General features: G+C 44.9%; 1 protein-coding gene across 1 annotated transcript in view; it reads left to right on the top strand.

Moving 5' to 3' along the window:
• Positions 1–16,269, top strand: part of ATRN (attractin) — a 150,827-nt gene that overhangs the window by 28,713 nt on the left and 105,845 nt on the right. Inside the window, exons 2-3 of the mRNA XM_066548861.1 lie at positions 7,951–8,034; positions 10,225–10,338. Of these exons, the coding sequence (XP_066404958.1) occupies positions 7,951–8,034; positions 10,225–10,338 (198 nt within the window). The remainder of the gene's footprint in view (positions 1–7,950; positions 8,035–10,224; positions 10,339–16,269) is intronic.

Genomic DNA, 16,269 nt, shown 5'->3' with positions numbered 1-16,269 from the left:
CAGCCATGGAGGGCCCAGGTGAGCAGCACTGACAGCTGTGAGCCATGGAGGGCCCAGGTGAGCAGCACTGAGAGCCATGGAGGGCCCAGGTGAGCAGCACTGACAGCTGTGAGCCATGGAGGGCCCAGGTGAGCAGCACTGAGAGCCATGGAGGGCCCAGGTGAGCAGCACTGACAGCTGTGAGCCATGGAGGGCCCAGGTGAGCAGCACTGACAGCCATGGAGGGCCCAGGTGAGCAGCACTGACAGCCATGGAGGGCCCAGGTGAGCAGCACTGACAGCTGTGAGCCATGGAGGGCCCAGGTGAGCAGCACTGACAGCCATGGAGGGCCCAGGTGAGCAGCACTGACAGCTGTGAGCCATGGAGGGCCCAGGTGTGCTGAGCAAGCACAGAGGGAGCAGAGGGCACACAGGTGTGATGTGTGAACATGAGGGGATGAAAGGCTGGGCTGGAGAACAAAAAGGGCAGATCCTTGAGGCCTTCTGAAGTGACATGGTGGTGTTACTGTGTGTGGGGTAAAGCTTTCTGATGTGGTATGGTGATACTCTGTGTATTGTGGCTGTCTCGACTGTGCACTATGCTGTGACATTGATATATTCTTTTCCTGCTATAGTGAGATGGTTTATGATGTGTGAGATGCATTTGCTTCCACTGTCCTCTATTGTCTCCTCCTGCCTGGTGTAAGACAACTCTCTACCACAAACCCCAGGAGCATTTTTAGGACCATCAGGGAAGGATGAGGCTCCCATTTTTCTGGGCATTACAGACACTTTCAGCTAAATTATCCTTATTTCTAAGAACTGGGCCAAGATCCAGTAAGTGGATTTGGGAACAGATGGGGAGAGCAGAATGCAACTGTTGGGCTAGATTAGTGGACAGCTGTTGTAGTGTCCACCATCTGCATGGCTGGTGTCTCAGGTACAAGTGGTGGGTATGGGTGGCCGTCAAGGAGACCTCATGTATTGGCCTTTTGTCATGGTAGTATTTCTGCATAAAATACAGGCACTGGGGAAGGTGTTCAAAGAAATAAGAGTGCCAAGACTCGAGTTCTTGCAGTGTGAAAGCAGAGATCAAAGATAATATAGAGATAATAGAACAATGGCACAGAAAAATGTGCTGGCAAACAGCACAAAATGTGCTGCTTGTGTGAAGAATGCATTCCTTCAGTGTAATAATAATAATAATAATATCTTTGTTTTACCTGGTAAGTTTGAATGAGGGAAAAATCTGTAGTAAAGATACACAGTAATGTTGACATTTACAGTGCAGCTTGGCTCGTTGGTTCAGCAGAGATGAAGCTGTGGTTATACAGTGAATAAATGCTGCTCTGTGGTCTCTGAGATGAGGCTGGGAATAAAGAAATAGGAGAATATGGAAGGACCTGAATTTGGGATATTTTCAGTTTGAATGTAAAACTTAGAGGCACAAACAAGAGTGGAGCTCCAGCGTGTTTCTAGTGTGGCAAACGCAGTAGGAGCACAGGCAGCCTCTATAAATGATGGTTTTGAAGCAGTGGGGAAGTGCTGGTGTTGTTTGGGATCCAGCACAGTTCTATGGTTTGTTTATTTATTTTTTTTAAATGCTTCTGATCTGTGAAATGGATTTGGAGGAGGGAAATCAGCTTTTCCTTCATTGTTTCTGTTGTCTTAGTCTTGAGGTGAGGTAATTTGAATGATTGTTACAATTCAAATTGTTTTAAAAAACTATGTATTTAGGATAAAAATCTTTAAGGAAAAAGTTCTTCCCTGTGAGGGTGGGCAGGCCCTGGCAGAGGTCTCCCAGAGCAGCTGTGGCTGCCCCTGCATCCCTGGCAGTGCCAAGGCCAGGTTAGACGTTGGGGCTTGGAGCAGCCTGGGACAGTGGAAGAGGGGTGGAATGAGATGAACTTTAAGGTCTGTACCAACCTAAAACATTTGGTTTTACGTGGTTATGCTACAGCAGTGACTTTTACATGAGTTTTCTCATTTTTAGGACTGTAATCTCAGGAGACTGTGTATGTGGAAGAGAGAGGAGGAGAGAATTCTCTGGGCACCTGGAGTAGTTGATTGTCTTTGTTTGAGGTACCTGTTGCTGCGTAGGTAAAATCCTTATCAAAGTGGATTTTGCAGTAATGTCATTACCTTCATCTGTGAGACCTGGCCTGTAATTAATTACATCTTCCTAGCTTTACCTGTGGTGTGGAACCCAAATGACAGAAGGGATTTAGTTGTTCTTCATTAGAAATTAATGAAATAGTTGTGTGGATTGTTTATCTGCTTCTCTCATCCCCAGTGTGCCTGGTCACTATTCCATGCCTATAAATTAAAGCATTTGCTTATAATAAATGTCCTTTAACCTCAGTGCTTTTAGTGAGAATATGGACAAAGTCAAATTATTAATCAATTTAGGATAGAAAGGGTTTGTTCCTGTAAGAGGCTGTAACAGCCCTTTCTTTGTGCCTTCAATTCCAAGTATACCCAAACCAGTGACTTGTAATTGTGAAGTGCTTGAGCACTTGGGAAGGAGGAGGGAGAAAGGAGGAAAACTCATTGCTTGCATCTATCTCTAGATTTAACAACTATAAGGATGGACAAGGGGCTTTTGGGTTTGTTTGGTGGTTTTGGTTGGTTATTTAGATTTTGCTGGTTCTGTTTGGTTGGTTTGTTTTGGTTTTTTCTTTGGTTTTTGATTATTTGGTTGGGGTTTTTATTAGAGAAAAGACTGTGAAACTTATCCAGATGCAAGATGCTGATGAGTCTTCACTGTCAGTGTCACTACAGTCTAACTGAAAGTAATACAAACCCATTTTGAGATCCAGTGATGACACTTAGAGATGAAATTTTAATGTGTTTTATAAACCAAACCAGCCTGCTTACCTTTTCTGGAAAGTAATGAAGGAAAGGCAAGCTGCATTTTTTCTTATTAATACTTCTGATGAAAATAAATGTATTCAAAACCCTGTTGCCAGCATATAATGTACCTTTAATGTCACAATGCTTTGAAGTAAGTGCTGCAAAGTTACTTAATCCTAAATTCTGAGGTACATCTTGTGAGTTTTTATACTCACTAGCAACAGGCTTGCTTTAGATTTATTAGATAGTAATTAGTCAACAGCTTCGAGGCTTTGCTTTGTTGCGCAGTTCCTGCCCACAGAGGAATTTTCTCAGTGCATACTAATTTGTATTTGAAAAATATTTGCTGCTAGTATTACTCACGTTATTATTAAAGAAACTTCAGATTTGTCTGGTGATTTCCAATATCAGATCTGGGTGTTTACCCAGGAGATACCATTGATTGCTGCCTGATTTTCTTGTGTTGGTTTTCTGCTTTTCAGGGGCTCCCAGAATGAGTGGGGAGCAATTAAATATGCAGAATATTTTTGCATAAAATATTTCTTTTTGAAGTTCTTTCTTGTTAAATCTTCATCCTTGTCATTGCTTCCCTTTTGCTTTTTCCTTAAAAAAAGCTGGAATAGGCAGCACTCAAGGCTGGAGCTCTCTGAATGTGTGTGCTGTTCTTCTCCCTTACTCTCTTCTTTCACTTGGGTTCATGTATATGGCAGTCCACTTGGGAATCAGTGAAAGATTTAGTATACACAACACTGTTGTGAACAGTGAAGTTTGAAACAAGCCTTAAGTATAGTGTATATGAATGTACGCATATGTATTTATGCAGTACACTTATGTATGGTTTTAATCTGAGTTCTGTGAATAGATCCTTGCATCCTTGCTGTTGTTTTTTCTACCCTGGAGGTTTTAAGGTTAACGTTGTAGTTTAGAGTCTTGTAAGTATTGTAGATACAGTGTAGGGGGATACAGTGTATGGGTAAATGAAGATGGTATAGAATGTAATCTTATCCCCCAAAGAGTTGCAGCTGAACCAATTACTAAAGATTAGGAGCAAGCCTGATGTTAACAGGCCACACCTGTAGCCAATAAGAAGAGTGTTATAAAAGAGTGGATTGGTGGGAACTGGAATCAGTTGGCTGCTGTGAGGACAAGAAAGAGTCAGTGCTTAGAGGAGCTCCCTACAAGAAACATCAAGGAGGTACGAAACTCTAGCAATATGGAACCCTTGCAATGTAATGTAATAGAACCTTCGCAATATAATGACAACAGTACAGGACCTGACTGACTGTTTTCCTAGGGTGTAGCAGCTGCTCCTTGCAGAGCAGGAGATGTAATGTTCAGGTAGTAGGGAAGCACTTCCTGTGTGGCAGCCACACATTTCGCCAACTTATCAAAGACAAGTGGTATTTGATGTCTTTCCATATTTTCTGGTGTCTGATTTCTGCATCCGAGTCATAAAATTACCGTAGAAGCACAGAATTGTTGGGGTAGGAAAAGCCCTCTAAGTCCAGTTGTTCCCCAGCACAGCCAAAGCCACCACTGCCCCATGTCCCCAGGTGCTACATTCACAGGGCTGTGAAATCCCCCTGGAGATGGGGACTCCAACCCTGCCCTGGGCAGCTGTGCCAGGGCTGGGCAGCCCTTTCTGTGAGGAATTTCCCCACTGTCCACCCAGACCCTCCCTTGAGGCCGTTCCCTCTGCTCCTGTCCCTGTTCCCTGGGATAGGATCCCAAATCCCCCCGGCTGTGCCCTCCTGGCAGGAGCTGTGCAGAGCCACAAGGGCCCCCTGAGCCTCCTTTGCTCCAGGCTGAGCCCCTGCCCGGCTCCCTCAGGGACTCTGCAGCCCCTGCCCGGCTCCCTCAGGGACTCTGCAGCCCCTGCCCGGCTCCCTCAGGGACTCTGCAGCCCCTGCCCGGCTCCCTCAGGGATTCTCCAGCCCCTGCCCGGCTCCCTCAGGGACTCTGCAGCCCCTGCCCGGCTCCCTCAGGGATTCTCCAGCCCTTTCCCAGCTCTGTTCCTGCCCTGGCCACGCTCCAGCCCCTCCAGGGCTCTCCAGAGCTGCCCCAGCCCTGGAGGTGCCCCGGCAGTACCAGCACAGGGACACTGTGGCCCTGCCCTGGCCCTGCTGCCACCCCAGAGCTGGCCCAGCCCAGGGGCCCCCAGTGGCCTCTCGCCCAGCTGGGCTCGTGTCCAGCCGCTGTCACAGCAGCCCCAGGTCCTTTCCCAGCCCTCTGGCCCAGCCTGCAGCTGCAGGGCTTGCTGTGAGCCAGCGGCAGGGCCTAGCCCTCACCCCACATCACAAACATGGCCAAAGCTTTCTGGGCCCAGAGGCCTCTGACCCTGGTGGTGGTGGTGACACTGGCTACGTTGTGTAGGAGCCTTCTGTGAGAGTGGCCTGATGCATGTTAGGTGAGCTTCCTGTATCCAAGCCCCTCATTCCTGGGGTGTTGTTCCTTCTGGAGTTACTCCCGCGCTCCCTTCCCAAGGCTCTGCTCGCAGACCAAGGCAGAGGCTGTGTGGGACCTGTGCCAGCCATGCCAACCCCCAGCCCCGTGTCCCTGTGGCACAGGCAGCACGGAGCATGGAGAACAGGGCCTGTTTGCTTTTTCTGCAGCCTGGAGATTGGTTCATCTTTCTCTATTGAATGGAAAGATGAAATTTTAATTTCAGTTTGCTTTTGTGCTGAAGATTTATTTCTGTCTGGGAGAGTGCTTATAGAAGAACATGGATGCTACTGCCTGCTCTAGCCAGGCAGTGCAGGCTATTTCTTTTCCTTTCAGAAGTGTCAACTCTGATTGATTATAGATTTTTAATAGATTTTTATTAATGGATTTTAATAATAGATTATAGATTTTTAATATCCCTCATTTGTCCATAATGGCAGGAAGTTTAGTAAGCAGTCTGAGAAACTTACACATAAGTTTTTACTAATAGGGGATCAAAGAAATTTGACTTATATTTTTAAAACTAAGTCCAATGGTTTGCTGAAACTTCATTGAATTACATGGCTGTTGAAATGCTCTCTTTTTTTCCCTCCTGAGATGCAACATGCCTGGGGCTACAGTACTAACAGGATTATTTTATTTTGTTCTTTATATCACTCTTGGTAGCATTTCTGTGGTGAATGAATTAGTAATTGCTTCCAGATAAAATTGTTGCAGGAATTCTATGAGCAGAGGTTCCCTGAAAGCTTGCCACATGGCATGAGATTGTTTTTAACTTGAGAGACTTCCTCAGGTTTTCAGAATCTCTGCTCTTCATTGCAGGCAAAATTCTATCACTGTTGGTACTGTTTGATTCATGGCTTTTCCATGGCTATTATATTCAAAAGGATGATTTTATAGACAAAAAGACTAGATGTTACTGCCTCCAACTTGGAAGTTTAATTTGGTTTTGTGAATTCCTGGTTGGTGGATAAGTAGTTTGAATTTTCAAAGATGTTGAAATTTTAAAAGAAATATAAATCACAGAATCATGGAATGGTTTGGGTTGGAAAGGATCATAAAGCCCACACAGTGCCACCCCTGCCATGGCAGGGACACCTCCCACTGTCTCAGGCTGCTCCAAGCCCCAATGTCCAGCCTGGCCTAGGACACTGCCAGGGATGCAGGGGCAGGCACAGCTGCTCTGGGCACCCTGTGCCAGGGCCTGCCCACCCTCCCAGGGAACAATTCCTTCCCTTCCTTCCCAATATCCAGCCTAAATCTATACCTTCTGTATGTGTATTTTTTTTAATCTAATCTGTGTTTACACTGACATCTGTGTCTCCATAGAGGGCCCAGATGCTTTTTGTGCTTCCAAGAATCTGAGCTTTTTCTCCACTTGCTTGAATGTCCATTTCCTGCAGAACTTCAGTAATTGGCTTTTAAAAATCTTCAGCTCAATTTCTCAGGTTGAAAAGTATTGTAATAAATTCATTTAGAGACAGAGGAAGGTGGTTTTTAAAAACCTGTGAGTTTTGCCTTTTTAATTTGAATCAGAGATCAACCTTAAAAATGCTTGATGGAAAAGAGTTTGGAAAATAATTTTTGACTCAGCCAAAATGTGTTAAAAAGTGAGATGTTAGCATTAACAGATCACTGGGGAAAGGCACAGAAAAGGTTCCAAGATTACCGGTTTGAGGAATTTCTGGTCTTGCTTTCCTCTCTTTTTGCCAAGTTTAAATTTAGAGTGTTTTTGTTTTAGAGCTGTAAGTAGGACAGTTGAATTTTGCCAGAGGGCTGTGATTTGCTCCGGCAGTGTGCCGACCATGGAGTTTATAACTTGCCTAGGAAGGAATCCTGGTTTGGGTGCCAGCATGTGCTCTACCAGAACATGGTGTTTGGGCACTTTCAGGTGCTGCTGCCTTCTGCTGCCATCCTTCCCTGCCATTTATTTTCAGCAGTGTCTGCAATACTCATCTGGAATATTTTGACTAATTCATATGAGACAGGAATGCATATCCCAATGGTTTTCTTTTGCTGGAGTAGAATTTGCACTGTGCAGCATTTGCAGATATTGATAACAATATAGAATCACAGAATGGTTGGGGTGGAAGGGGCCTCAAAGCCTGTCTCATTCCACCCAATCCATGGGCAGGCACACCTTCCACTATCCCAGGGTGCTCCAAGCCCAGTCCAGCTTGGCCTGGGGCACTGCCAGGGATCCAGGGGCTTAGGGTCAGTCCAACCCTCCATCCAGGAGCTTGTCAAGGAGTTTGGGGAGAGTCAAATACAGAATGAGTGACAGGTTGCACCATGGCCTTCATCTGAACTGCATGCAATGGTACAGTTTGTGTAAATAAATAGTTTAGGAATAATTTTAGCTTCTGTTGGGGAATTCCTTGTGCTAGTTAGGTGGTATATCCATACATACAGGTTTGGAACCACGGCATCAATATGATAGAGAAACCATCCCTCTTGAAGTGATGTCATTATTATTGAAGAACAATCATCAGAAGGCCTGCAGAGAGAGTTCAACAGGACATTCCCAGCTGGGTTTTGTTGTGCTGTAGTTGGTTTGTATATAGTGGCTCTTAAGTAAATAATAATCTATATGATGGATCTTCAGAATTTAGAGAATCCTTTCTGAATGTTTAAAACCACTGGACACTAATGTTTGTCTTTGTGTTTTTGTTTGCAGACTCACAGAACCTTCAGGGTATGTCACAGATGGGCCTGGAAATTACAAATACAAGACAAAATGCACCTGGCTCATTGAAGGAAGGTGAGTGTTGGAAGCAGCTTAGAATTTTGTATTGCTTATTGGCACTTTTAGGTGAGTTTTATCTGCACTGAATATTGTTAGGTCTCACGATTCTTTCTGGCTATTCTAAAAGCTAAATTGGGCAACACTTAATTGGTCTTGGGAAATAAATTTTTGTGCAACTGAGCCCTCCAAACTGACTTCTGTTTAAGAGGTTTGTGTTGAAACAACATGTGATGAACAAAAATCAGCGCACTTCTGGAAATAATGAAGGATTATGAATTACTTAACTGACATCATAGTGGGCCATTCAGATCATGGGATTCACTGCACATGGGATTTTTCAATAGTATGAGAAACAAGAGAAAGCTCTGAAAGCTTTTAATCATGAAGAATCAGTTTCTGTAGTGATGAACTTCAGATGTTTCTTTACTCATTGAGCCATGAGGACTTCAGAGGAACCACTGACCTTTTATTGCAAAGGTTTTCTAAACTGGGAGAAGTCTCTCAGATGTCTCCCCTCACTTTACTGCCCTTCTTGTAGTTGATCCTTATATTGCTTAAAGCAATTTCTTGCACAGGTTTTTAGGAATAGCATATTTAATGTCTATCCTCTGTCACCTGATTGATGGTGCAGCGGTTCAGAGCATCTCACTTGTTGAAATATATTTTTGATAGAACCAAGCTGGTGTCAGGACTGTAAGATCCATTTGTTTATTCTCTAAAGCTTTTCCATGGTCAGATATGATGCTGTGTGATAACATCTGTATGTTCAGTCACATTCCATGTTGCTCCCTGAATGTGCAGGTAGAGAGGGCTGTGAATTGGCAGGAGTCATGTGAGAGCATGAACTTGTGCAGGACACTGCAAACTGAGGCCTCTTAGGGGATCAGAATTTACTACACTCCCAGAGGGCACTTTTCCTTAGTCTTCTCCCTGTGTTTAACATATCTGTTGCTGGCATGAACAGTGGCATAAGGCACCCTTAGCAAATCTGCCAGTGGATACCAGGCCATGTGGTGTGGGCAAGGTGTTGAAGGGAAGAAATGGCACCAAAGGGGGCCTGGACGGACCAGAGACATGGGACTGTGTGAACCTCATGGAATTTCATGAGACCAAGTACAAGGTCCAGCATGGGGCTGGGGCAAGGCAGAGCACAACCACAGGATGGGTGGAGAATGGCTGGAGAGCAGCCCTGGGGAGAAGGACCTGGGGGTGCTGCTGGGTGAGAGCTGGACATGATCCAGCCCAGAGCCCCCCCCATGCCTGGGCTGATCCCAGTGAGGGCAGCAGGGGAGGGGGGACTCTGTCCCTGTGCCCCTCCCTGAGGTGAGAGCCCACCTGCAGAGCTGCCCCAGCCCTGGGGCCAACAGCAGGAGGACGTGGAGCTGCTGGAGAGAGCCCAGAGGAGGCCCCGGAGCTGCTGCAGGGCTGGAGCCCCTCTGCTCTGGAGCCAGGCTGGCAGAGCTGGGAATGCTCCCCTGGAGAAGGGAAGGCTCCAGGCAGAGCTCAGAGCCCCTGGCAGGGCCTGCAGGGGCTCCAGGAGAGCTAGAGAGGGACATTTGGCTTGTTTGAGCAGTGGCTGAGGTCACTTGGTTTGTTCAGCCTGGAGAACAGGAGACTGAGGGGAAACTTCATCACAGCCTGCAAATTCCTTCTGAGGCAGAGAAGGGACAGACACTGATCTCTGTGTGACCAGGACAGGACCCAAAGGAAGGGCTTGAAGTTGTGTTGGGGGAGGCTTATTTTGTGTCTCAGGAAAGGCTCTTCCCCCAGAGGGTGCTCAGGCAGTGCCCAGGCTCCCAGGGAATGCTCGTGGTGCCAGGCCTGCCAGAGCTCCAGGAGTGTTGGGGCAATGGCTCAGGCTCAGGGTGGGATTGTTGGGGCGTCCTGTGCAGAGCCAGGAGCTGGACTCAGTGATCCTTGTCAGTCCCTTCCAGTTCAGGACATTGTGTGGTTCCGTGATCTGTTCTGCACAACAGGACACAGTTTTCTGGCCATAAAGAAATTTTTGCTTAATACCAGGAGAGCTGCATACAAAAAAACCCCTGAACCACAGCATGTTTAATGCACCTACAGTTATACCAAATGACTCAGTTTTAGTCTTGTCTAGACCAGAGCGTCACACCAGACAAGTGTGTTGAAGGGATTTTGTCCTGTGTGTTGAGTGGCTAATTACAAATATTTTCTTTCTTTATTTTTTCTTTACAGGCCAAACACAATCCTCAGGCTTCGATTCAATCACTTTGCCACGGAGTGCAGCTGGGACCACTTGTATGTGTATGATGGAGACTCAATTTATGCTCCCTTACTGGCAGCTTTTAGGTGAGTTCCCCTTGGTGAGACTCTTGACTGTAGCCAGTGGTATTTTCTTAACTTAGAGCCTGACTTACATGGGGCTTCTGACACTGTAAATATGATCCAGTAATCCAAATGTGTAACACTGCAAGTGCAGCACATATAGCCAGTGTCCTTTTTTGCACTCTTTGTCAGCATAAACAATTAAAGAGTTGTTTTTAGCTTTTACAATGAACAAGTCATGTCACTGCACTCTAGCATTTAAGTATTACGTTTTCATTTCCAAATCCTGATTCTTTGAGAGACAAAAAAATTATTGTTGTCTGTCTGGGCTGGAGATGATTTGGTGTGCAGGCTCCTTTGAGAGGAGAAAACTACCCCATTTATGGGTTTGAACATGATTTATGACTTAAACTTGTACTGTGTCAATACAGACAGAGGGGCAAAAGGCAGCTAGTGTTGTAGACATGGAGGTCTCATAGAATTATGTCTATCTTTTATGTACCTTAAACTTCAAATTCTTTAGTTACTTGGAACATGTTCAGGAGCAGCAATCATGGATCAACCTTGTGAAAAACATAGAATCACAGGATGGTTAGGCTTGGCAGGGATCTTAAAGCCCATCCAGTGCCACCCCTGCCATGGCAGGGACACCTCCCATGTCCCAGGTGCTCCAGCCCCAGTGTCCAGCCTGGCCTTGGGCACTGCCAGGGATGCAGGGGCAGCCCCAGCTGCTCTGGGCACCTGTGCCAGGGCCTCAGTGCTGTCACAAGGAAGGATTCCTTCCCAATATCCATCTCTCCTGCCCTCTGGCAGTGGGAAGCCATTCCCTCTGTCCTGTTCTCATCCCATGGCAAATGTCCCTGTCTAGCTCCTGATGTGTAAAAGTTCCCGTTCTGCCAACAGGTTACAGGTGTTAGGCTCGTCCGTGATGAGACATCAGTGTGGCTGCTGGTGAGCAATCCACATTTCATCCTGAGACCTAGACATAACTTGTGTTTTTCTGTGTTTCAGTCTTGCAGTGACACCACCTCCTTATGCTTTTTATTCTTTAAACTGAAATTAGGAAAATAATCCCAAGTTATCTATGGAAAAAACTAAAGGACTAAAGGTTCCCCTGGGACTCTGCTTGTTCCAAGTGGCTGCATAACTATTTCTAGAATTAACCTTCTGCTGGGCTTCCTCTCATTTGTGAAATGAAGGTCTAAAAATACTTCATGTTGCTTCTAAAAAATCCTTATAATGTCTGTGAGAGAAAATCAGCAGAGGGACAAAAGTTGATAAAAATTTAAACCACCATATGTGTTTTTTTGGTCTTCAGCTGCAAATGTAGCGTTGTTTTGGAGTAAAAGCTTCAGACTAAGGTGAGGTCAAAACAGGACACCTAATTTGAGGAAGGAGCAACCTTTCTCTTCTAAAAACCTCCAAAAACTGGCAATGCTACCTGGAAGTGCTCTGTTCTGATTGATGTGCAGGAAGAGGAGGAAATGTCATCTTGACCCAATGTCATTTTGTTCTAATCAAGCTATTTTTTAATGCACTGGTGAAAAGGTGAAATCATGATTTGTGCCTGCCATTTCTTGTGTGTTTTCCAAAAATTAATGGACTTTTAAAATTGAACTTATAAGTAGTTCACAGCATTAACAGTTATGGTTCAGACTGGGAAATCTGTAAATCAGGAAGCCTGGTCCTGAGGACAAGCAAACATGAGCTTAATACAATAATGTTTTTGAGGTAGAGAAAAAACCCCAATTTTTTAAAATTGCTTCTTTAGATGTCATTTGAATTTAACTTCATTAGCAGTGAGCTGTGGTGTTCAGTAATCCAAGTTCAGGAAATGGCAGATGCTTCTCATTTTGGTGAAGTACCAGAAAGCATCTGTTGAAAAATACCTTTCTCTAATACAAAATAAATGCCTTGGAGTTTTTTAAGAGCAGTGTTCATATTTTCCCAATTTAGTTGGGGTATATTAAATTTATTATTACCATTGACCCTATTTTCTTGTTCATTATTTGCACCCTGACAGGAGATTTGCAAGACTGAGCTTTATACAGTTGGGCCCTGTACAGTTGGGCCCCCTTTGAGAGTTTGTTGATAAACACTAGAAATTCCTTTCTCTCAACTCAATTTTTGTTCCCTCCCTGACTTTTTACAGCAGTTCCCTGAACCTTCACTTCCTTCACTGCTCTCATTTTGTTTTCTTGACCTTCTGATGCTCGTTTGTTTGTTCACAAGATGATATTTATCTTGAAATATATATATAATCTTGTATATATATAAGATGATCTTGGGAATCCTCAGCACTGGACTGTAGGGAAGCTTTAAATTTGTTTTATCAATTTTTAAGAGCAATAAATATTTGCTTAATGCCAACATTTACACAGTTCAAGTGTGTGCATAGACTAAACTCCTTGTATTCTGAGAGCCCCCAGAACTGTCTGGTCCTGCATATTAAGCTTTTTTATTAAACAGTGTTAAAAATATCTTTGCTGGCTTATATTTGTGACCACAGGCACAATGAGACTGTGTAAATGTGCTGCTTCAAAACTGCAGTAAAAGAACATGGAAACAAATGCAATATGTTTGTCAGCACTGGTGAAGAAATCTGAAGTAGATAAAGTGCAGTCAGCACCTGTGAACTTAGTTGGTTTTGTTAACTTTACTCTGCATTAAACACTTACCAGAGCTGGTTTTGCACCTTTTTTTTCATTTTGCTCAGGTTGGTGGGGGGTGTTTTCCTGGCCAGACCCAGTTGTTGTTCTGCAGGACGTTTGGCTGCTGTGGCTGCTCTCAGGTGCCAGGTGGAGGATCGTGTGAGCCCCCGTTCCCTCGGAGCCGGAGCAGCTCACCAGCCTTGTGGTGCCTTATGGTGAATATGGCACTTGAGCACCCAGATTTGCCTGTAGGGCTGAGTTGGCTTGGAAGGGTCTGATCCCTCTCTCAAATCAGGATGACCATCAGAGCCCTTTGTCCAGTCAGGGTGTGAATTTATCTTTAGGATGGAGATCTCGTAGATCCTCTGGGTCCATGGTCCAGAGATTGGTGTTAAAATAATAATCTACAGTGAATCTAATACCAATGTCTAGCCACAATCCCTTGCTGCAACCTGTGTGTGTTGCCTCCTGTCCTTTTCTTGTGAACCTCTGGTATTCCCTCCTCTCTAATCTCTCCTGAGGTAGTTGAGGGTCAAAAATTAGGTTTCACCCTTCTTCAGCCGTCTGTCCTTGAAGTTAAAGAAACCTCACTCCTTCTACTTCTCCTTGTACATAGATCATATGGTTGACCCTCCTCTATTTTTTCATTCTATTTCCTCAATTGTTTGCCAGAAATTGTAACTGACCTTGATGCCATGGGAATGTGTATTCAGCTCAGGGGCTTCCAACAGCAGAAGAAACTGGAGCTGCCAGAGCAAGTCCAGAGGAGGCCACAGAGCTGCTGCAGGGGCTGGAGCTTCCCTACCACTGAACCAGGCTGGGAGAGCTGGGAATGTTCTCCTGGAGAAGGGAAGGCTCCAGGCAGAGCTCAGAGCCCCTGGCAGGGCCTGCAGGGGCTCCAGGAGAGCTGCAGAGGGGCTGGGGACAAGGCCTGCAGGGACAGGAGCCAGGGAATGGCTCCCACTGGGAAAGGGGAGATTGGGCTGGGATCTTGGCAAGGAATTCCTGCCTGGGCTGGAATTCCCAGAGCAGCTGGGGCTGCCCCTGGATCCCTGGCAGTGCCCCAGGCCAGGTTGGACACTGGGGCTTGGAGCAGCCTGGGGCAGTGGGAGGTGTCTCTGCCATGGCAGGGGTGGGATAATCCTTAAGGTCCTTAAACTGTCCTTCCACCTTAAACTGTTCCATGATTCTTCGATAACCACAGTCATGTAAGAACTGAGGAGATTTTTGGGCAAAGCCCCTGATCTGGAGCCTTTTGCAGACAGACGAGCTTCCCTGTGCTTGTGCCTCTGCTGCAGCAAGGGTTGAGGATTTCAAGGAAGATTGTAATTTGAGGGGCTGCCAGCTCAATAATGAATCTATAGTCTGGGCTTTTTTAGTACGTGGTGTTGCAATGGGTTTGTTTCCTTAAAAGTCCTTGTTTGGGAGTCATCCTGCTTCATTGAAGACAATAAATTTAAGATGTCTCCTTATATTCTCCTCCCTCCTTTTTTATTTTTTGCTGTTGTTTTATTTTTAGTCTTCTGTAACTTCTATTTTTAGTTTGTTTAGTTTTACTCTTGTAGTTCTGAGTATGAATGAGGTGCATGGACTGGTTTTTAGTAACAGAGGAATGTTGCCATTTTGTGTATGTGTGTGTCCAGATGGATCAAAGTATTTAAAAATTAGGATAATTTGTTTGCATTGGATTTTGATGGATTGAAAGCTGATTTTCCAGTATCATCTTTATCATTTTACTCCTCCATGAGCTCTACTCTGTATTTTCACCCTTTCCTTTTGTGACTCTCAATTATGCCCTTTTTCTGCTTAGTAGAGCTTCTCATGCTTTGATCTCTAACAGGTTGTGTCTCTGGAGGAAATGAGGAATATGCCAGTACTGTAATACTCACATGGCAAATCCAAGAAAAATAATAGAGGAGGTACCCTTTGTTTTAAATTATTCTGATTTTTCAGTACTCTAGGGGAAGGAACCAGGGCAGTGCGTGCAGGGCAGTGGAGAAATTTGGTCTCCTGGACATAATTGTGAACTTCCATACTTGAAATGAGCCTCCATGATGAGTTGGAGAGAGGCTTTGGACAAGAGGATGGAGTGACATGACAAGGAGGAATGGCTTCCTGCTATCAGAGAGTAGGTCTAGATGGGATATTGGGCAGGAATTGTTCCCTGGGAGGTGCCCAAGGCCAGGTTGGACGCTGGGGCTTGGAGCACCCTGGGGTAGTGGAAGGTGTTCCTGCCCATAGCAGGAGGTGGAACAGGATGATCTTTAAAGTTTCTTCCAGCTCAGGCCATTCTGTGTTTCATTGATTCTCTGATACTCTTTTACTTTCTGCCATTGACTTCAGCAATCCAGCTTGCAGGAAATAGATGTTATTTGGGTCCAAAGCAGAGGTTTGCCTTTCCCTGGGTGTCACTGGGCAGCTGAGCTGAGTAGGAGTGTTTATTTGCTTTGGAGTAGGGATGGTTGCAAAATGTTTTGAAACCTTATGAAAGGAAATAAAAGCAGTGTGTTGTGAAACACGCTAATCTTGGCCAGAGTTGAGTTGCTCAGAGATTTTGGATCATAATTTAAAGGAAGTTTTGCATAATCTTTTGTCATTCTGATTCTGCCTATTGGATTCTTTTTCGTGGCAGATGTAAATTCTGATGTGCTTCTGTTCATTCCATATGATACTGGGAGCAGGTTGATTTATTCACTGTTTCTGAGGTTCAACCTTTCAGGCATGTGATTGTTCCTGCTGTGTTGTGTTCTTTCCATGGCTTTCTCTGAAAGAAATTAAAATGCTCTATCCCTGGAAATGTTCAAGGCTGGGCTGAATGGGACTTGCAGCAACCTGGTCTGGTGGGAGGTGTCCCTGGCCATGGCAGGGGCTCGGACTAGATGACCTTTATGGTCCCTTCCAACCCAGACAATTCTGTGATTAAGTTTCCTTAGAGTGTTTTAAATTTGTGTAACATCCTCTTTAGTTATTTACACATGAATCACCAGAAAAAGATGGAAATAGGGAATAGGGAATATCTGGGATGCAAGCATTGTTATGGAGGTACTTGTGTTCTGGTCAAACAAACCCCAAATTTGAGATTTCTTTGAGAGCACAAAGAATTGTCAAGGATAGTCCTTTTATTAGGAAAGATTATTGAGGGGAATTTTTGTCTTGCCTTCCACTTACTTTGCCCTGTAATATCAGTGATAAGTGCTGAAGAAGAAACCAGAACAAAGCAATTTTTTTCTTGTCCCTGAGCTGCAGTTTGCCTCACCCAAATTATTTTCAAATGTTTTCCTGTGGTGGAGATGTACTGTTCTAC

Source organism: Molothrus aeneus, chromosome 4 (assembly GCF_037042795.1).
Source record: "Molothrus aeneus isolate 106 chromosome 4, BPBGC_Maene_1.0, whole genome shotgun sequence".
Classification (NCBI taxonomy): Eukaryota; Metazoa; Chordata; class Aves; order Passeriformes; family Icteridae; genus Molothrus; species Molothrus aeneus.
This window is presented reverse-complemented; position numbering and strand designations above follow the sequence as displayed.